General features: G+C 40.1%; 1 protein-coding gene across 6 annotated transcripts in view; it reads right to left on the reverse strand.

Annotated features, from left to right (window-relative positions):
- Positions 1 to 1,541: 1,541 nt before the first annotated feature.
- Positions 1,542 to 17,368, reverse strand: part of CLCN5 (chloride voltage-gated channel 5) — a 204,479-nt gene continuing 188,652 nt past the window's right edge. For all 6 annotated transcript variants that reach the window (XM_070291699.1, XM_070291696.1, XM_070291700.1 and 3 more), the window contains 8 exons: positions 15,429 to 15,551; positions 14,352 to 14,558; positions 11,079 to 11,159; positions 10,300 to 10,842; positions 7,959 to 8,145; positions 6,577 to 6,975; positions 5,725 to 5,941; positions 1,542 to 4,067 (listed from right to left, as the gene is read on the reverse strand). In XM_070291699.1, coding sequence (XP_070147800.1) covers positions 3,977 to 4,067; positions 5,725 to 5,941; positions 6,577 to 6,975; positions 7,959 to 8,145; positions 10,300 to 10,842; positions 11,079 to 11,159; positions 14,352 to 14,558; positions 15,429 to 15,551 — 1,848 coding nt within the window. In that variant the 3' untranslated portion in view covers positions 1,542 to 3,976. The remainder of the gene's footprint in view (positions 4,068 to 5,724; positions 5,942 to 6,576; positions 6,976 to 7,958; positions 8,146 to 10,299; positions 10,843 to 11,078; positions 11,160 to 14,351; positions 14,559 to 15,428; positions 15,552 to 17,368) is intronic.

Here is a 17,368-nt window from a genome sequence, read left to right on the forward strand (position 1 = left end):
TTCTACCTCCCCTTTACTTTCTAAACTCTTAATTTTCCTCAGGGTTTTCAAGAGCTCAATACTCTATGTACCACCATGAAAGACACTCCCCTGCTTTGTCTGAACAGATGAGTGGCCTGCATATGGTTCTGATCTGATGAAAGTAAAACAATTCCTCACAATACAGTGTGGTCCATCACCAGTAAGTACTTTAGCAATATAAAACACACTGGCCATTTCAAATTTTCAGTAACTGTCTTGACTATCATTTATTAAATATTCAACTTCAAAAACTGCACTGCTTATGATTTATTAAAAAAACAAAACCAAAAGATATCATGGGGGTATACTCACCACCTAACTAAACAAACCAAGGTCAGGACCCAACCAGGACAGGTGATTCAAATACTTAAAACATACAGTGGTGATTACTTTCCCTGTTGGACTCTATTGCACGTTGTTTTTAAAAAACTTATTTGCTCCTCCCCTCCACCTGAATAGGTTCATAAGTTCATAGTTAAGAATTACTTCACAGTCTTAGACCACACAAAGTCCCCATTAATTTATCATTCTTTTGGTCAAGCACAATTGAAGACTTGATAGAGAAATTGATGCTGTTCTCCGCTCTTTCTGTAAAGGGTTCAGATTCAGTCTCTGGTGACCAAACAACTGAACTCCTTTGCAGTTCAAGCAGCAAACAGATTGACTGCTCTGCCAGCTGGCACATCCAAAGCCAGATTATCCACCAGAGGATATGGCCTCCGTGGATTATACCACCTCTTCTCCAGCTGGGCTGAGCCAGAAGGACACTGGAGCCAGAAAAGAGGAGAGTGTCTGAACTAACAGAAATGATCTTCAAAGTGGCCATGACTTTGCATGTTCAGTCAGTTCCCTGCTTCTGCCAATGGTATATCTAAACATGCCTCAGCTTTATTCCAGTTTCTTTAATTCTTTACATTGAAGATCTGAAGATACAAAATAAAGCTGTTAGATTTTTAAAAATCTAGACTCTCAAAAAAAAAAATCTAGACACTCACTCCTTTCATGGCTGGACGCCTACAGATATTTTGCTTTGGAAAACCCTCTCTCGAAGTGCTTATTGGCATTCTTTTATAAATCCTTCCCTTGTGTTGGGAAATTTTCTCTCAATTCCAGAATAGACTGGTCTCCCAGTCTTTTGCCACTGAGGTATTCGACCATTTCTGGCTACTAACAGACCTCCCTATATCAGCTCTGTTGGTTTAATGATGTCTAACTGCTGAATTGGCAGTGGCAGAAAGAACATTTTCCTTTGCCTCAAGATAAGAAACTCTGAATGTTAAGGTGCTGAGCTAGCAGTCTAGCAGGGAGCGCTACCACAATTAGCCAAACTCTGAGCCAAACCATAGGACTGGACATATAATGAATATCATAAACTATAGGAACTTTTAGCATATAGTTACAAGGATTCCTGAGAAGCTGAGGTTAATGAATGAGATTTACTAGGAGTGAGGTATCAAAGGGATGTTTTTCTCTGGCGGGCCAATCAGTGCTTAGTATCTAGAAAGTATACCTTGGCACAGTATTATCTGATTTCTTGAATTTATTCTCTGAAATAGCACCTGAACACTGGCTCATCTGTTTCAAATCAAAAACAGAGCCTAGAAGAAACACAAAGGCAAACTTACATACCCTCCATCTCACTGCTGCCCTAAGAAATGTGACCAAACCTTTGACTGTTATCAAATACCAGAAATATTAACATTTCCTGTTTTGCAAACTTTAGTTGGACGGCTGATAAGAAAGGATAGGTAGTGAACCAGAAGTACACACATAAGAACTTTGATTTCTGCACAATAGATGTGGTGATAGGGCAAATAGCCACATCTCTTTTGAGGGAATCAGTGGCAAAGAAGGGACAAATGACTTACTTGTCCCTTGTGAAGTTACTGAGTCATGACTATAATATAATAAAACCCAGGGAGGGTCTTTTCTTTTTCATTAAAATCCTAGAGTGTTATATTTAAAGGAAAAGCTCTGGTGACTGTCTTGATACTTTAAAGCTAAAAATCAAAATAAGCCTTGGCTCCCTAGTTCTGGGCAATAAAAGAATTTCAGATTTTGGAAACATAAGATCTAGGGGTAAAAAATCCTAGACTCAGAGATCGGCAACTTTTAAAATGAGGTACACTGAGGTGTTTGAACAGAGAAGACAGAGGGTAGGAAAGGCTATGCTGAATGACTGCTGATTCTAAGCTGGAAGGATGGTGGGAAGCACTGGGAACAGACTTGGAAAGTGGGAAAAGTTCAGCTCTCTCCCCTAGCATTTGAGTCTCACTGCTGTGGGCATCAGCATGGGAATGGAGGTATGGCAGTAGCTACTGGACTATAGAGCAAAGCAAATGGCTGTGTGTTGCCTCTCTGGTCCATGGGCTATAAGCTTCTGGAGGCTGGGTTTACAATTTAACTAGCTCCAGGAGTTATCTTTTTGTAATAGGAATGATTAACTGGGCACAGTGCTCAATCCCAAAGAGAGGACTCAGGACTAAGGCATGGAAAAGGGAGAAGAATGGAGGGGAAACAACAGCATGTGGGTAAAAATGTAGAAAACGTAGCTGGAATGATGGTGGTGGCTCTGTAACTCCACCAGGTGTCCCTAGATGTTTTCTACTGCAGTAAAGGTGGTAGGAAATTGAGACAGGCACCTTTTCAATTGTATACAAGCACCTTAGGTGTCACCAGGCCTTGTCCACACCCCTGCGTCTCAGGATGGTTCTGCATTTTATTTAGAAGTCTAGGAAGCCTCAAGGGAGTCAGAGCTGCCTATCCTGTTCCAGTGCCTTGAATATATCTGAAAGTACTCCCAAGCCTAAATTCACCATCATGGGGAAAACACTGGCCTGTTAAACGTACTTAACACTGGGAAGAGGCATGAGTGCCCAGTCATTTTAGTACTGGTGGTTGTTACGAAGGAATGCATGAAAACACAGATACAGCTCGGAATCTTCCCTGGTTTACCAGTATGCAGTCTAGATTTGGTTCCCTTTACTGTTCTTCTATATTCCAGAAGCCAAAAGCACCATCACTCATGGAGGTGGCATCTGGGTAAGAGGATTAGTTGGGACCTCACAAAAATGTGAAAGACCTAGTCATTGACTTTGCTTAGAACTTTACTAATTGTTTCAAGGAAGCTGGAGAAATCATTCCTTGTCACTAACAAATGCATGGCCAAGTCTTTGTCTACTAGCTAACAAAGACCATCTGGAAAAATGAGCCTATTTGCAGACAAGGAGAAAATTCTATAACTTATCTTTGTGCACGTCAAAAGAGTACCAGGAACAAGCAAGCTATAAAAGTTAATCTCTTTAAATTCACTTAGAGGAGATTAACCAAAGCAGCATTGTTTTATAATCAGACATTAAAATTAACATGTACATAAACACACAAAACTAATAATGCTAAATACTGTAACAGGAACAAGATAATATTTGAACTGAATTCACAGTCTGGAAAATACCATTACTATTTTCCTTCTGGCTTTCCTTCCTGTGGCTGGAAAAGCAAAGCCCCTTAGTTTACACTTCATTTTCCACCAATGACAGTTAAGAGTCCAAAAAAGTGACTTTTTCATGAGCTTCCTGCAGGCTATAGGTCAGGACATTTGGAATTTTTCTTGCATAGTTTTCAGTGATTGCATATTGGCTAACAATTATGTCTTAAATTTTAAAAATCTTTAAATAAAAAGAAAGAAAAGAATTAAATCATAGCAATCTTGTTTACTCTTTCATGAAATCTTCCTAATCCAATATCACAGAAGCCTAATAGAATTTTCTCCTAAAGAGAAGAATAATTTCCAGAGATTACGTAGTGCAACTGGTTAATTTGCAGGAAAGAGACAACACACTGATATAACTTCACCACCCAAATGTAGGAAATGTGTTTTGGGTACCCAGTTAATAAAATATATCCATGGTCTGCAATGTCCTTCCTGTTTTATATCCAGTACAACCCTGTGATTCTAGTTGAAGAGAATGGAATCAGGATCTTGGTTCGCCATCTGTGCTATATGCTTTAGCACATCCTTTTTGGTAATGATCCCAAGCAATCGCCTAAAAGATAAAAGAAGACAACAAACACAAATCAATCTGTAGCTAAAATAAAATTCACAAAGGTGACACTTTTCCTCCTCAGTCATTTTCAACTTCGTCTTTGAACACAATTTGCACTTACAGAATGATAACAGGACTAGATTACATATACCAGGTAAATGGACCGATGCATAGGTCCCTTTAAGCATACTTCCTCTAGGTGTTAAGTCCTGCTATTTGCTGTGTATATTACTCTCTATATATACATGTCTTACCTTTCATAACCCAGTTCAAATGTCCCTTTTCCAGAACACCTTTCCTGATCCTACGAGTCAGAACTAACTGTGCCCTCCTAGGAACAGCATGTTCTGTGCACATCTCTTCTGTAGTATTTGTCCAGTTTGCTCTGTTATCAGCTTCCCTATAACACCGCATACTCCGTGAGGGCAGAGGGTGGTCTCTTTGATTTCTGTCTCTCCCAAGAATCTAGTGGAATATGTTCTTACATGAAGTTCAGATTTAGTTAAGATTGAATGAACCAGTTAGGGAAAGTCTCCTTACTGATTTCAATTCTGCAAGACATCTGTTACATTATTTAGAAATTTTAGAGGGTGAAATTCTTATATAATCACTAAGATCCCTTGGAGAAGGAAATGACAACCCACTCCAGTACTCTTGCCTGGAGAATCCCATGGAGGGAGGAGCCTGGTGAGCTATAGTCCATGGGGTCACAAAGAGTCAGACATGACTGAGCGACTTCACTTTCACTTTTCAGATTAACATTACCATGTTCACACAAACACACACACACACACACACACACACACACACACACACACACCCTTCTCCTCAACCTGCTTTTTTTTTCCCAATAAAAATAACATGGCTTCCTTTACTTGATAAGAAATATCTCAGAAAGAGAGAGCCTTAGCCATGGGAGTCAGAAGACTTGTGTTTAAAGCCTACCTCAACTAGACATCAATTGGGGTATCCTTGTGCAAGTCTTTAAACCTCACTGGAACTTGGTTTTCTCACCAGTAAATAATAACAACAAAGGTATTGTAAGGACGAAATAACATACATATACTACCTGCTGCTGCTGCTGCTAAGTCGCTTCAGTCATATCCGACTCTGTGCGACCCCATAGACGGCAGCCCACCAGGCTTCCCCGTCCCTGGGATTCTCCAGGCAAGAACACTGGAGTGGGTTGCCATTTCCTTCTCCAATGCATGAAAGTGAAAAGTGAAAGTGAAGTCCTTCAGTCGTGTCCAACTCTTAGTGACCCCATGGACTGCAGCCCACCAGGCTCTTCCATCCATGGGATTTTCCAGGCAAGAGTACTGGAGTGGGGTGCCATTGCCTTCTCTGACATATACTACCTAGTACCATTTAAATTTCAGTGCTGCCTGTTCATAAGAACACAGTTATTTCCTTTGTAGGGGAGGAACTGAGTTATTTATGATATGCAACCAGCAGTTCACATCTCTCAAACCCACTATCTTCCCCAAATGTCTTCTCTATTATGACAATGAGAGAAACATATCCATCTTCATCTCAGAGTTTCCAAAAGGTCTGTAAGTGCTACTACTGTTCATGTGAGTTGGGCTCTTCTTTCTTTAATCTCTCTGCATTCTCTTTCTTTCTCTAACCCAATCTGATTTCACCAAAGAGCTCTCACCCATTGTGTGTAACCAGGCACTGCCGTAGTCCCAGCTTGCGGAAGATATCCACCACAATCTCCATGGGCGTAAGGTCAGTCACAGTGAAGGGGCTGAGATCCAGGATGTTCCGAAGCTTGAGGGTAGGTGGGGTGTATGGCGGCACTGGAGGAGAATGCTCGGTGAAATAAATGATGGAAGTGCTCACAACTCCATCCTGTTTTTTTCGAGCATTTTCTATTTGAAAAAAGTAGGGGGAAAAAGGTTAAAAAAAAAAAGGACTAATTCTATCCTTCTGGCCCCTAACCGGTCCCCTCTCCCTTCTGTCTTCCCCATTTCATGCATGCATGCTTATTTATTGTACAGTTGATATACAATGTCGTGTTATTTTGAGGTGTACAGCAAAATGATTTTGTTCTATGGGCTTCCCTGGTGGCTCAAATGGTAAAGAATCCACCCACAATGCGGGAAACCTGGGTTCAATCCCTGAGTTGGGAAGCTCCCCTGGAGAAGGGAATGGCTACCCACTCTAGCATTCTGGCCTGGAGAATTCCATGGACAGAGGAGACAGGCTAGAGTCCATGTGGTTGCAAAGAGTTGGACATGATTGAGCAACTTTCACATACACACACACACACACATATCAACATATATATAAGTTGTTTGTCAGATTCTTTTCCATTACAGGTTATTATAAGATACTGAGTGTAGTTCCCTGTGTGATACAGCAGGTCCTCGTTGGTCATCTATTTTATATATAGTAGTGTGTGTCTGTTAATCCCAATCTCTTAATTTATCCCTCCCCTCCCCTCATGCATATTTATTTATTATTTCTATAGTGGGCCTCCTTGTCCCCTTTATGAAATCCTTACCAATTGAAATAATGAGGTCTCTTCGGAGGACAAAACCCACAAGTCTTTGGGACTCCCGGGACACCACCACTGGGAAGCCACTGTAAGTTGTTTCACTGATTATGGTCTCTACATCTTCTACAGTCATACTGTCCTGAGTAAGGACAGTCAACAAAGGATCATTTCTCCGGGGTTTCATCACATCCATTGCCAGGGTCTTATGAGCAAACTCTTCTTTGGCTTCAAGAAAGGGGTACCCATTGAGACGGATGTGGGCATCATAGATGCCCTCCCGCCCAAGAGCATCTGCCACCCACTTGCTTGTCATAGCTGCAGCCATCAGAGGCACAATGTATTCCAAGCCACCAGTTAGTTCAAACATTATGACAACAAGAGAAACGGTCATCCGAGTCACCCCACCTGCAAAAATAGACAACAGGCTACTTAGTGAAGGCAGGAAAAGTATAGGATTCATTACAGTTATGGACCTTTCACAGGCCCCATCCAGAAAAAGTTACTTACCAGAAACATCACTAAAAGGAGGCCCTTGCCTACAACTGCATAGACTCCTACAACTGCATTCAAACAAGTTTACAATGGACATGAGTTACACTTCTCAAAATAACCTCTACAAAAGATACCTCCTTCACTCTTGTTTCATTTGTTTATTGCTCCCCACCAACTCCCAATTATAAAAGTAATTGCATAAGATGTCTATGATTTGTATAAAACCACAGACGTGAGAGGTTCTCTGGGACATGCAGGCCCACTGTAGAATAATTGGAAACTATACATATCTTTAAAGTATATAAAGGAAAGTCTTACCTGTAAACTCACTGCCTAGAAATATGCTGAGTAAAAATTTCAAGCGACTTTTTTTCAGAACATATGTTTTTATATAGATGAATTTGTTTTATACGTTTAAATTCCCCACCATGCCTTTTCTCCTAACTTTATGTTAGGAATACTTTGCATATCACTACAAATTTATTTAAATTGTATTTTAAAATATTAAACATATTAGCATCACATTCAGTGGCTCTATGGTATAGCATTATATGGGTGTACCATAATTTATTTAACCAGTCTCTTATTGCACTTTTAGGTTGATTCCAGTTATTTGCTATTACACATAATACCATGATGAACATTCTTGTGCAGGTATTTTTGTCCAAATTTCTGGTTTCTTCCTCAATATAACAGAATTTGAGAGAATTCCTCTCAAAGGGGAGGAATGGAGATATATGGTAAAGAATGCCTTCTTAAAGCACTTGAAAATGGCAAACCCAACAAGAAATGGATATTTTTTTTTTAAACCTACAGTCAGTTATGTATAGTATAAATCATCTTCACAATGCCACCTGGGTAGCAATTTCTTTGAAATCACTGCAAACAATACTCACCCAAGCAGGCTGCAGCCCCAACCATCGCATAAAGGCCAGGAGTGATGCAATCCGCTCCTTGACTGCACCAGCTATTGAAGATGGCCCAGTCATGGTGGTAATAAGCCAGCTGTTCCATCCCAACTCCCAAAAGCCGACCTGCTATAGCACCAACAGCCATGCTAGGGATAAAGAGACCAGAAGGAATCTGCAAAGAGAAAGCAACAGATGGTCAGTGAGAAGTGATGTAATTACGTGGCACGTGATAAGGGCTAGAGGACTGACCCTCTGCAAAGCGAACAGGCCAATGACAATCTAACTATGCACTATGCTAGCAAGTGGCTGCAAAGATCTGTGTAACACTACAGGGACTAGAGGTTCTCTGGGACGTGCAGGCAAGTACAACTGCAAAGATGCTTACCCTGATTCGGGGTCCATCAGGCAAGAGCCTGAACTCTCCAGACCAACACAGAACTGGAGGTAGAAATTAAGCCTTTCCCAAAGAAAAAGGAAAATAGATGGAGTTTCTCATATATGCAGACAGTTTACCCAATTTTGAATTCTTATCAACAGCAATTACCCTTTATTGACTATCTACAATGCTCTATGTTGGATGCTCTACAGACTGGATTTTGTGGGTTCTTTACAACCATCCCAAGAGGCGAGTGTTATTATCCTCAATTCACAAGTGATCTAAGGTACAGAGAGGTTAAGAACTCATCCAAGGCCAAGATTTAGTAAATGTTGGTGATGGGTTTAAATGTAATGCTTCTAATCACTCTCATGTATTGAATCTTGACCCACTGCCCACAAAAAAGGATGGCATATGAGGTTTCAGTTTAACAGTATAAAAGAAAGAATAAATTAGTTTTTTAATGAGGTAGTGACTATGGTTGCATGACTGTCCCCAAAAAGGAACCCCCATCTGTCTCCTCTTTTTTTTTTTTTTTTGAACTCCTAGAATGTAACTGGGGCTTCTCTGGTGGCTCAGTCAGTAAAGAAACCAGCTGCAAAGCAGGAGACAAGGGTTCAATCCCTGGGTCAGGATGATCCCCTAGAGAAGGAAATGGCAACCCACTCTATTATTCTTGCCTAGGAAATTCCATAGACAGAGGAGCCTGGTGGGCTACAGTCTATGGGATTGCAAGAGTTAGACATGACTTAGGGACTAAACCACCACCACCAGGATACAATAATGCATTGTCAATTTTCTGTGCTGAGAGAGGGAAAATGACGACAGGGATAACCCAAACAGCAGATTATTTTAAAATAGCTTTGATTCTAGAATATGTTTGAATTGGGGTGGGTCTGATGGTCTGCAAATTCACTTTTAAATGAAAGAATGAAGCCATGAGGTGCAAAGTAACTCAAGAAGCACTGCAAATCTGTTCAACATGTTGAGGATGGATATGAATTCAGAGATTAGTGTACTCCCTAAACTGCACTGTTGGCCCTTATTTTCTGTTTTAAATCTATTTCTCTAGAGAATAGAGCAAATACATTGGTAGTTCAGTGCTAAAGAAAAGAAGGGCTTCCCTGGTGGCTACAGATAAAGAATCTGCCTGAAATGGAGGAAACTCAGGTTCACTCCCCGGGTCAGGAATATCCCCGGGTCTGGAAGATCCCCTGAAGAAGGGAATGGCAACCTACTCCAGTATTGTTGCCTGGACACATAAAAACCAAGGAAGATGAGGAAAATACAGATTTTCCTTCTTGATTTCTTCTGACACATGGAAATTATCATGAGTACTGAAAATAAAAGATACTGGCCTGATGTCAGCTTTTGATAATCTAAGTATTAATTTAGGGTCACCTATGAAGTTCTTGATAATTGGACACTATTAACAACTATAAAAAATACATTTAGCTATATATTGGGTTGAACCATATGAAATTGCTATTTCAGTGGTTAAAATGGTTGGCAACTTTATCTGGTTCAACCAACTACTTTGCTTTATTGGTAAACGCCAAAGCCACTTTATAAGGACCAAATATGTGCTGGTCAGATATTGTTTTGATACAAAATGCACTGGGATAAATACCTTACCATCCTTTTTGAGTGGCAAAATATGTTTTCCACAGAAAAGGAGGAAACATTTCTACTTTTAAAATCTCATCACTGAGGTTTACATTTGGCCTAAAACTAGGCTTGGGCAATTTTAGATAGCCATACAATTGTCCAAGAAGTTATGAGGATATTGAGGATATGTGCAGGTAAAAGGGGCCTGGGGTGGGTTAGTGGACAACGCTAGGTGAAGGTGGACATACCCCACGAACTATGAGAATTTTATGGTATCTTGGCTTTGCCCTGAAAACCTACAGACACACAAATATCCAGGAAGGCCCAAAAGAATCTCCTCACCTTCATGCCAAAGGTGAATATAGTGATGACAATTTTCAGTATGAGTGTCAAGGCCAGCTGCCACATTGCACTGTAGACGCCCACGCCAGCTGGTCTGTCGGGCAGCTCACCCGCCTTGCTTGTGTTGAAACGGTTCTTATAATCACAGAGTTTGGAGGAGTCCAGGAGGCCACAGTCATTGAACAGCTCAGAGATGAGCTCACTTGTGCTCACTCGGGTATACTCATTGGGGAAAGCCAGGATGGCAGTGATGGCTGTCACGACAAGAACCTCTACAACAGGATACTTGCCCAACTGGGTAGTCTTCCGCTTCCGACACCAGGCAATGTTAGTGCGGATAAAAAGAGCTCCCCACAGACCACCAAATATGCCCAGCAGAATGAAGGGCACAAGCTCAAAGAGATGCCATGGGGTGTGAAACTCCACATAAAATAGAACCAGGCGGCTGTTCCCAAACGGATTGATGGAGCGTAGAGTGAATGCTGCCACTAAAGCAGCAAAAAATGAACGCCACAGTGTTTTGAGGGGAAAGTAGTAGCTGACCTATAGGAGAAAAAGCAAGAAAATCAACTCAAGTCAATATGCAGGAACTATTTGGGGTGAAAAATTGTGCTGTGGCAATTCGAGCTAAGGATGAAAATGGCCTGGAAATTTCCAGTCCCGTGGCAAAGCACTAGAGTTGGGCAGAGCAATTCGGGACTGCAGTATACATAGACAATGGCCAGAATTCCTGGCACAAAATCACAAGCGTGGCTCTACAGACAAATAAAAGCAGTTACCTCTTCTAGGCTGAATAATACTCCACCAATAGGTGCCCCAAAGGCTACAGATACACCAGCAGCAGCGGCAGCTGACAAGACCTATGATTCAAAACTCAAAATTAGTGATAGGAACAGGCCACGTTCCTACCTTCAGTCACACTTTAAAGGGAATATTGGTGGCTACCAAATGTAAACAAAACAAAGAAAACTTTACCTGCTCTATACCCAGCTTATCAAAAATGAAGTTCAACATATATTTACTTTGAGAGCAAACATTATCTGCTGAATCTTGAACACATGGTTCACATGCTGGAACATGTAGAGGGCCTTGCCTTTGTAATTAATTTAGGCATGTACTTGATTCCAAATTATGCTCCCATCCCCCATACTCCCAATTCCACAACTGATTTATGGTCTGTAAGACCTATTCACCACCTAAATGAAGTATTTCCAGTTATGTAATTTACATAGCACTTTCTTTAAAAGAAAAGCTTTTAAAATGAGATTTTAAAGATAGCTCTAATGATTCAAACTTGAAATAACGATTGGCTCACAGCTAATCAGAAACTGCAAATATTCAGACAAGAGGTATTTAGAGTTTCCTGTACTATGTGCCCTACTCCACACCTAGTAACCGATGGAAACAGAAATAGGAAGGTGACTAGAAGCAAAGTTGGGGATAGATTTTGAAGGGAACAGTCCTAAGACCTAAGTGTGTCTAGGTGTGGCAAGGAAAAGGGTAAGGAGAGAGAGAAAGAAGAAGCTGTCAGAGAGAAATCAAAAAGGACAAGGAGGTGGGGAAAGAGAGCAAGTGATATTTCAAGAGTACCATCTTTTTACGCAGTAGCCTTAGGCATGTGAATGTAAAAAGTGCATGATAAACACACCAACACACCAGAATTAATAGACCGAGAAAGTCAGTTTGTTGGATTCTGGTTGCTGTGGAGTGATATATGATGTGTGGTATCAAGGAGCTATTTTTAAAAGGAAGTTGACTAAAACTGACAGTTTTTAAAGAAAAAATAAAATGGTTCTTGGCAAATAGGTAGGTTTTTCTGGAAGTGCAAGATGGCCCAGGAAAATGAAGGGTATGGGGGAAACTCATCTCTGGTGCTAGCTGAGGAGGACTCTGAAATTCAAGACTAGAATGGCTTTCATCTAAGAAGGATGAGGACACTTAACACAGAACTTCAGAAAGGGGATTTCAGTGACTTTGTTTAGGATGAATTATGAGGGAGAGGAAGACTTGAACTGGCCAATAAGCTGTGGAGTGGAGTCTATCTATGCCCTTCTTTCTCAAATCTCTATTTTACGCTCAACCATCTGGCCACTATGACAAGGCCTGAGGCCATAAAAGGGTTACTGCTGATGGTGAGAACACCAGGAAAAAATAACTGCCAACTCTAAATAAGCAATAAGAAGTGAATGACATATTCAACTATTTATGAGTTTAGTTAGAAATATATGATATCTGTACGGAAAAACCACCAAATCAAACTCTTCTTTCATTTTATAAGAATATATATGGAATTTAGGAAGATGGCAATGACGACCCTGTATGCAAGACAGGGAAAGAGACACAGATGTGTATAACGGACTTTTGGACTCAGAGGGAGAGGGAGAGGGTGGGATGATTTGGGAGAATGACAGTCTAACATGTATACTATCATGTGAATTGAATCGCCAGTCTATGTCTGACGCAGGATGCAGCATGCTTGGGGCTGGTGCATGGGGATGACCCAGAAAGATGTTATGGGGAGGGAGGTGGGAGGGGGGTTCATGTTTGGGAATGCATGTAAGAATTAAAGATTTTAAAATGTAAAAAATAAAAAACTAAAAATTAAAAAAAATAAAATAAAAAAAAAAAAAAGAATTGTTTGAACAAAAATGCCAATTTTATATGAAATAAAATGAAAGTAATCACCAATCTACAGTTTCAAAGTCACCTCTACTTATGCAAAACCAGCAACAATCAACACTTTATTCTTGCCAGTTAAAATGTTTTTTTTTCATCTCTTTAGCTTCTGTTGTACATTACTCCTATCTAACAACTTCACCAATATAAGACTGCCTTTATGTATTTGACAGATAGCTAAACAACCTACTCAGATTTTCCTCTCTCTCTCTCCTGCTAGCCTACCTCTCCTGCCAGGAATTTTTCCCCTTGAACCATCAAAATGTATTCCATATTTGAAATTTCAATATCTTTGAGTTTTCTTCTGAGTCTTATGGGGAATTTTGCTTTTGCTTTCAGAATAAATCACGAGGTTCTAATTTTGTGAAAAATCCTCTTCAATGAAATAACCTTGGTCTTGACCCATTCCATATGTGATTTCTTTGTAATTCAAGGGAAAAAAAAAGCAAGAACCATTATTTTCTCAAATTCTTAATTATAGCAGGAAAAAAGTAACCAATGAATTGGAACGTCTTAAAAAATGGTCTTCCTCCTCAAAATGACATATATTAACAACTGTATAAACATGAGAACAACTATAGAGATAGTTCAGTGGGACTAATTTGCAGAGGTGGAGGGCAGGGAGAGAAAAATCGAATACACAGAAACAAATACAGTATGCTGTTAGGCAGAAATAAAAGATATAAAAGCTGGCATCTGAAACACATGCTGAACTTATATTCTTTCACAGGAATAAACTTCTTTTAAAAGCCTTCCATTATTTCTTCCACTTATTTTGCAACAGAAATCGCACATGCTTATACAGAATTATATATTATAAAAAGTTAAAGTCTTTACTTCTTCCTTACTAGCATCTACCTCACCTTCCCCCTCACCAGAAGTAGACATTTTTTTTTAACAGTTTGGGGTGAAACCACTTCTCAGCCATTTTTTCAAGGAGCATATATACACACTTAACAGAAACATTAACTGACTTTTACTATACACATTATTCTGAGATTGGCTTTTCAAAGTTTAATGGTATTTTATAGCCATCATTCCATGTTAGGATACCTAGCATTATCTCATTAAGAGCTGCATAGGATTCCAGAGTATGGACAGAATATTGTTTATTCGGTCAGTCCCCCACTGATGGCCATTTGGATTGCTTCAGTTTTTCACGATGTTGACAGATGCTGCACTGACTATCCCCACACACCTTTGTGCATACCTGGTAGAATGTCTGCAGGATAAATTTCTAGAAATGGAACTTTTGGGTCAAAGAGTATTTGCATTAACACCAGTAGAATCCCCCAATTCTCATCCCAGATTGTACCATTTGTGCTCTCAACAACAACAACAAAAAAAGAGACACTGGTAAAGTCATTTGTTATTACCTCTCTGCGCTTGGCTTCATTCTTCCTGTATTTGTTGAAGCAGTGGCATAGGATGTTCCCACAGCAGCAAGCCACGTGCACTAGGGGGCCCTCTTTGCCCAGGCTCAGGCCAGATGACACTGCCAGTACCAGTGTGATGGTTTTGATCATCAGGGTCCACTTACCCAAATAGCCCCTAATAATGAAACCACTCAAGATAGTTTTTATCTGCAGGTTAAAAACAGATTGAACACGGAGTAAGTAAGGAAACAAGGCTAAGAAGCAATAAATCTGGTCCTCATTATAGAAACTGCACCTTTTAAACAAGTGATACATAAAAGCTTGAAATAGTGATTCAAGTTTGGGAGGGGACCCAGGAGACCAAGAAAATGAGAAATGTTCTTAAAACTTTTATGTTCCCTTTTCTTTTGGGGGTGGGGGGGGCGGCATGTGATAGCTGGGCAAGGGAGTACTGTTAAGTATGAGAGTGCATGTGTGTGGAGAAGGGGCAGCTGAGAGGGAGGGTGTTTTTCTTACTTTCCCTTACTAGCATAGCCTTGACTCTCTGCCAAAAAATCTGTAGCTATCACTTGATCAGGAAACAGAGAGAGGCAAGGCCATCCAGGTAACCTAAAATCTCAGTGGTTTCTGTCACTATCAAGTAATCTAAACCAAAAGTCGTTAGAAATAGGGTTTTAATCACCCTCCTTCTAGCCCAAATCATGTTGTAAAAAATGTAGCAAAATAGTTCCATTTCTTCTGCTCTAAAAAAGATGACAGTACCACTATTTTTTCAGACCAGAATCCTGCGATTTACCCTAAAAGCTTCTTGGTTAGGGAGTCAGGGAATTCTTCAGGGGGCTGGTTCACCAGGAACCCGTAGGAGGCTAGGAATCAACTCCCTTTAAATGTATATGCGGCCCAGTCTGGGAGGAAACTTAAGGGAAGATCTAGAAAGGCCCTAGACTGCCTCGGGATCCGATCTCATTTAATATTCAACTGCAGTATATGCTGGAATACATATTAAATGGTTTCAACTAAAAAGGATTAATTGTTGTTACCACTTATAAACCATTATAAACCATTTTAGAGACTCACCTCAGGGATTCCAGAGCCACAGGCATAAGGTGCAAACACCTTCACAAGAGATACAGCAAGGAAGGCAAATAGGAGAGCCCAGAGGACGTACATGAAATAATTGACTATGTAGGCAAAGGCTCCCTGGAACAGGGGAAAAGAAAGAAGTTGGTTTTAGCCTAGACAACCTCAGTGAGGCATGCAGCTCTTAAGTAATGGGTTTTCAAGAGAGGAGGTCAGAAAACAAACAAACAATATTAAATTGCTCAAAATGTTTCTTCCAGGCTGCCAGCAAAGCAACTACTAAAACACTGTCAGCTCATTTGCTACAGAAAATGAGAGGCTTTGTTCCACCCAAAGGAAAGTGAGGATGGCTTCTAAGGATGGACAAGAATGAAAATGTAAATTCACTTTCTATATGAGTGCTTTGATAGATTTTGTAGTCAAATATATATATATATATATATATATATATATAAATACACTATGTCGATTTCATTAAAAGTCTTAGCAGTCCTTTTATTGGAATGGCTGAACCTTGGCTACACATTTCAAGCGAAGGCTGGCTCTAGAATTCCATTAAATTCACCTTTGGCTACTACCTACCTTGGTGTCAAATTCTCACAGGCGGTTATAAAATTCTTGGGTGTTTTTCTTAAAATAAGCAATGATATTCTGTAGAGATGACCACATCTTTGAGAGAATTTTGCCAGTGTAGTAGCAAAGGTGTAGTCGTTGAGTAGCAACAAGAATATGCAGTAAAACATTTTGGGCTGTGACCATCAGATAAAATCAGTGAGATGTCAGCCCAAAGAATAAAACAGAGATGACTATTTTTAAAAATGGAAATAATATTCTTATATCAGAATATATATATTATTATATATTATAATGAAGTCTGCCAGAAAAGAAATCTAATTTTGACCATTAGTAAGGATTCACCACCATTAAAAGCCTTGCAAAATAGCTATGCCTAAAAAAAAAACAAACAAACAATATTTTGAACATTGGCATATGACACTTGATGACAGAAACGTTAGAAGTTGAAACTCACTCAAATTACATGGATCACAAAACTCAGTGGACTTTTGCTGTCTTAAAACCTCCCTCCATGGGATTCTCCAGGCAAGAGTACTGGAGTGGGTTGCCATTTCCTTCTCCAGGGGATTTTCCCGACCCAGGGATCAAACCCAGATGTCCCGCATTCCAGGCAGATGCTTTAACCTCTGAGCCACCAGGGAAGCCCCTTAAAACCTAAAACACTATCAAAAAAATTCATTGACCTAGACAAGGAGAACCAAAACACTTAGGGTTTTTTTTTTTTTTCTGAGTTATAATTTTGACATAGGGTTCCCATTATTTTAGTCCCTGAGAGGAACAAACGATTGCTCTCTCTTGGCCTTTAGAATGTAGCTAGGGAGGAAGAATACTCTATGAGGAGGAAACAAAGAGGAAAGGGGAAGAAAGGAGAAAATGGCTGAAACTGACTAGAGGCAGAGACTAGGAGGCCAAGTTCTTGGCAGCAGAACTCTTTAAAACCCAGAACTAACTCTCCCCAGGTAAGGATTTCACTCATTAAAGGGACAGCCAGAGAAAGTTATCACCTGAGCAAATCTCCAATTTGAAAGTTATGGTTGGAACACTTAAACACACATATACATAGCTCTAAAGGAGTAGCTTTGGGGAGCCTTGTGGTGATGGAATAACACTTCTACATTTTGATTGTGGTGCTGGCTACACAAATCTATATACGTGCTAAAATTACAGTGAACTGTGCGCCTGCACATATACACTCACTCTCTCTCCTTCCCCTTTTTTCTCTTCTATGCTCATAAAATGGGTGAAAATAAGGTCTGCAGGTTGCAACAATGTCACATTCTTTGTTTTGCTAGTGTACTATAAACACTTTGGCCACCTGATGTGAAGAGCCAACTCACTGGAAAAGACCCTGAGGGTGGGAA

Source organism: Ovis canadensis, chromosome X, assembly GCF_042477335.2.
Source record: "Ovis canadensis isolate MfBH-ARS-UI-01 breed Bighorn chromosome X, ARS-UI_OviCan_v2, whole genome shotgun sequence".
NCBI classification, from domain to species: domain Eukaryota; kingdom Metazoa; phylum Chordata; class Mammalia; order Artiodactyla; family Bovidae; genus Ovis; species Ovis canadensis.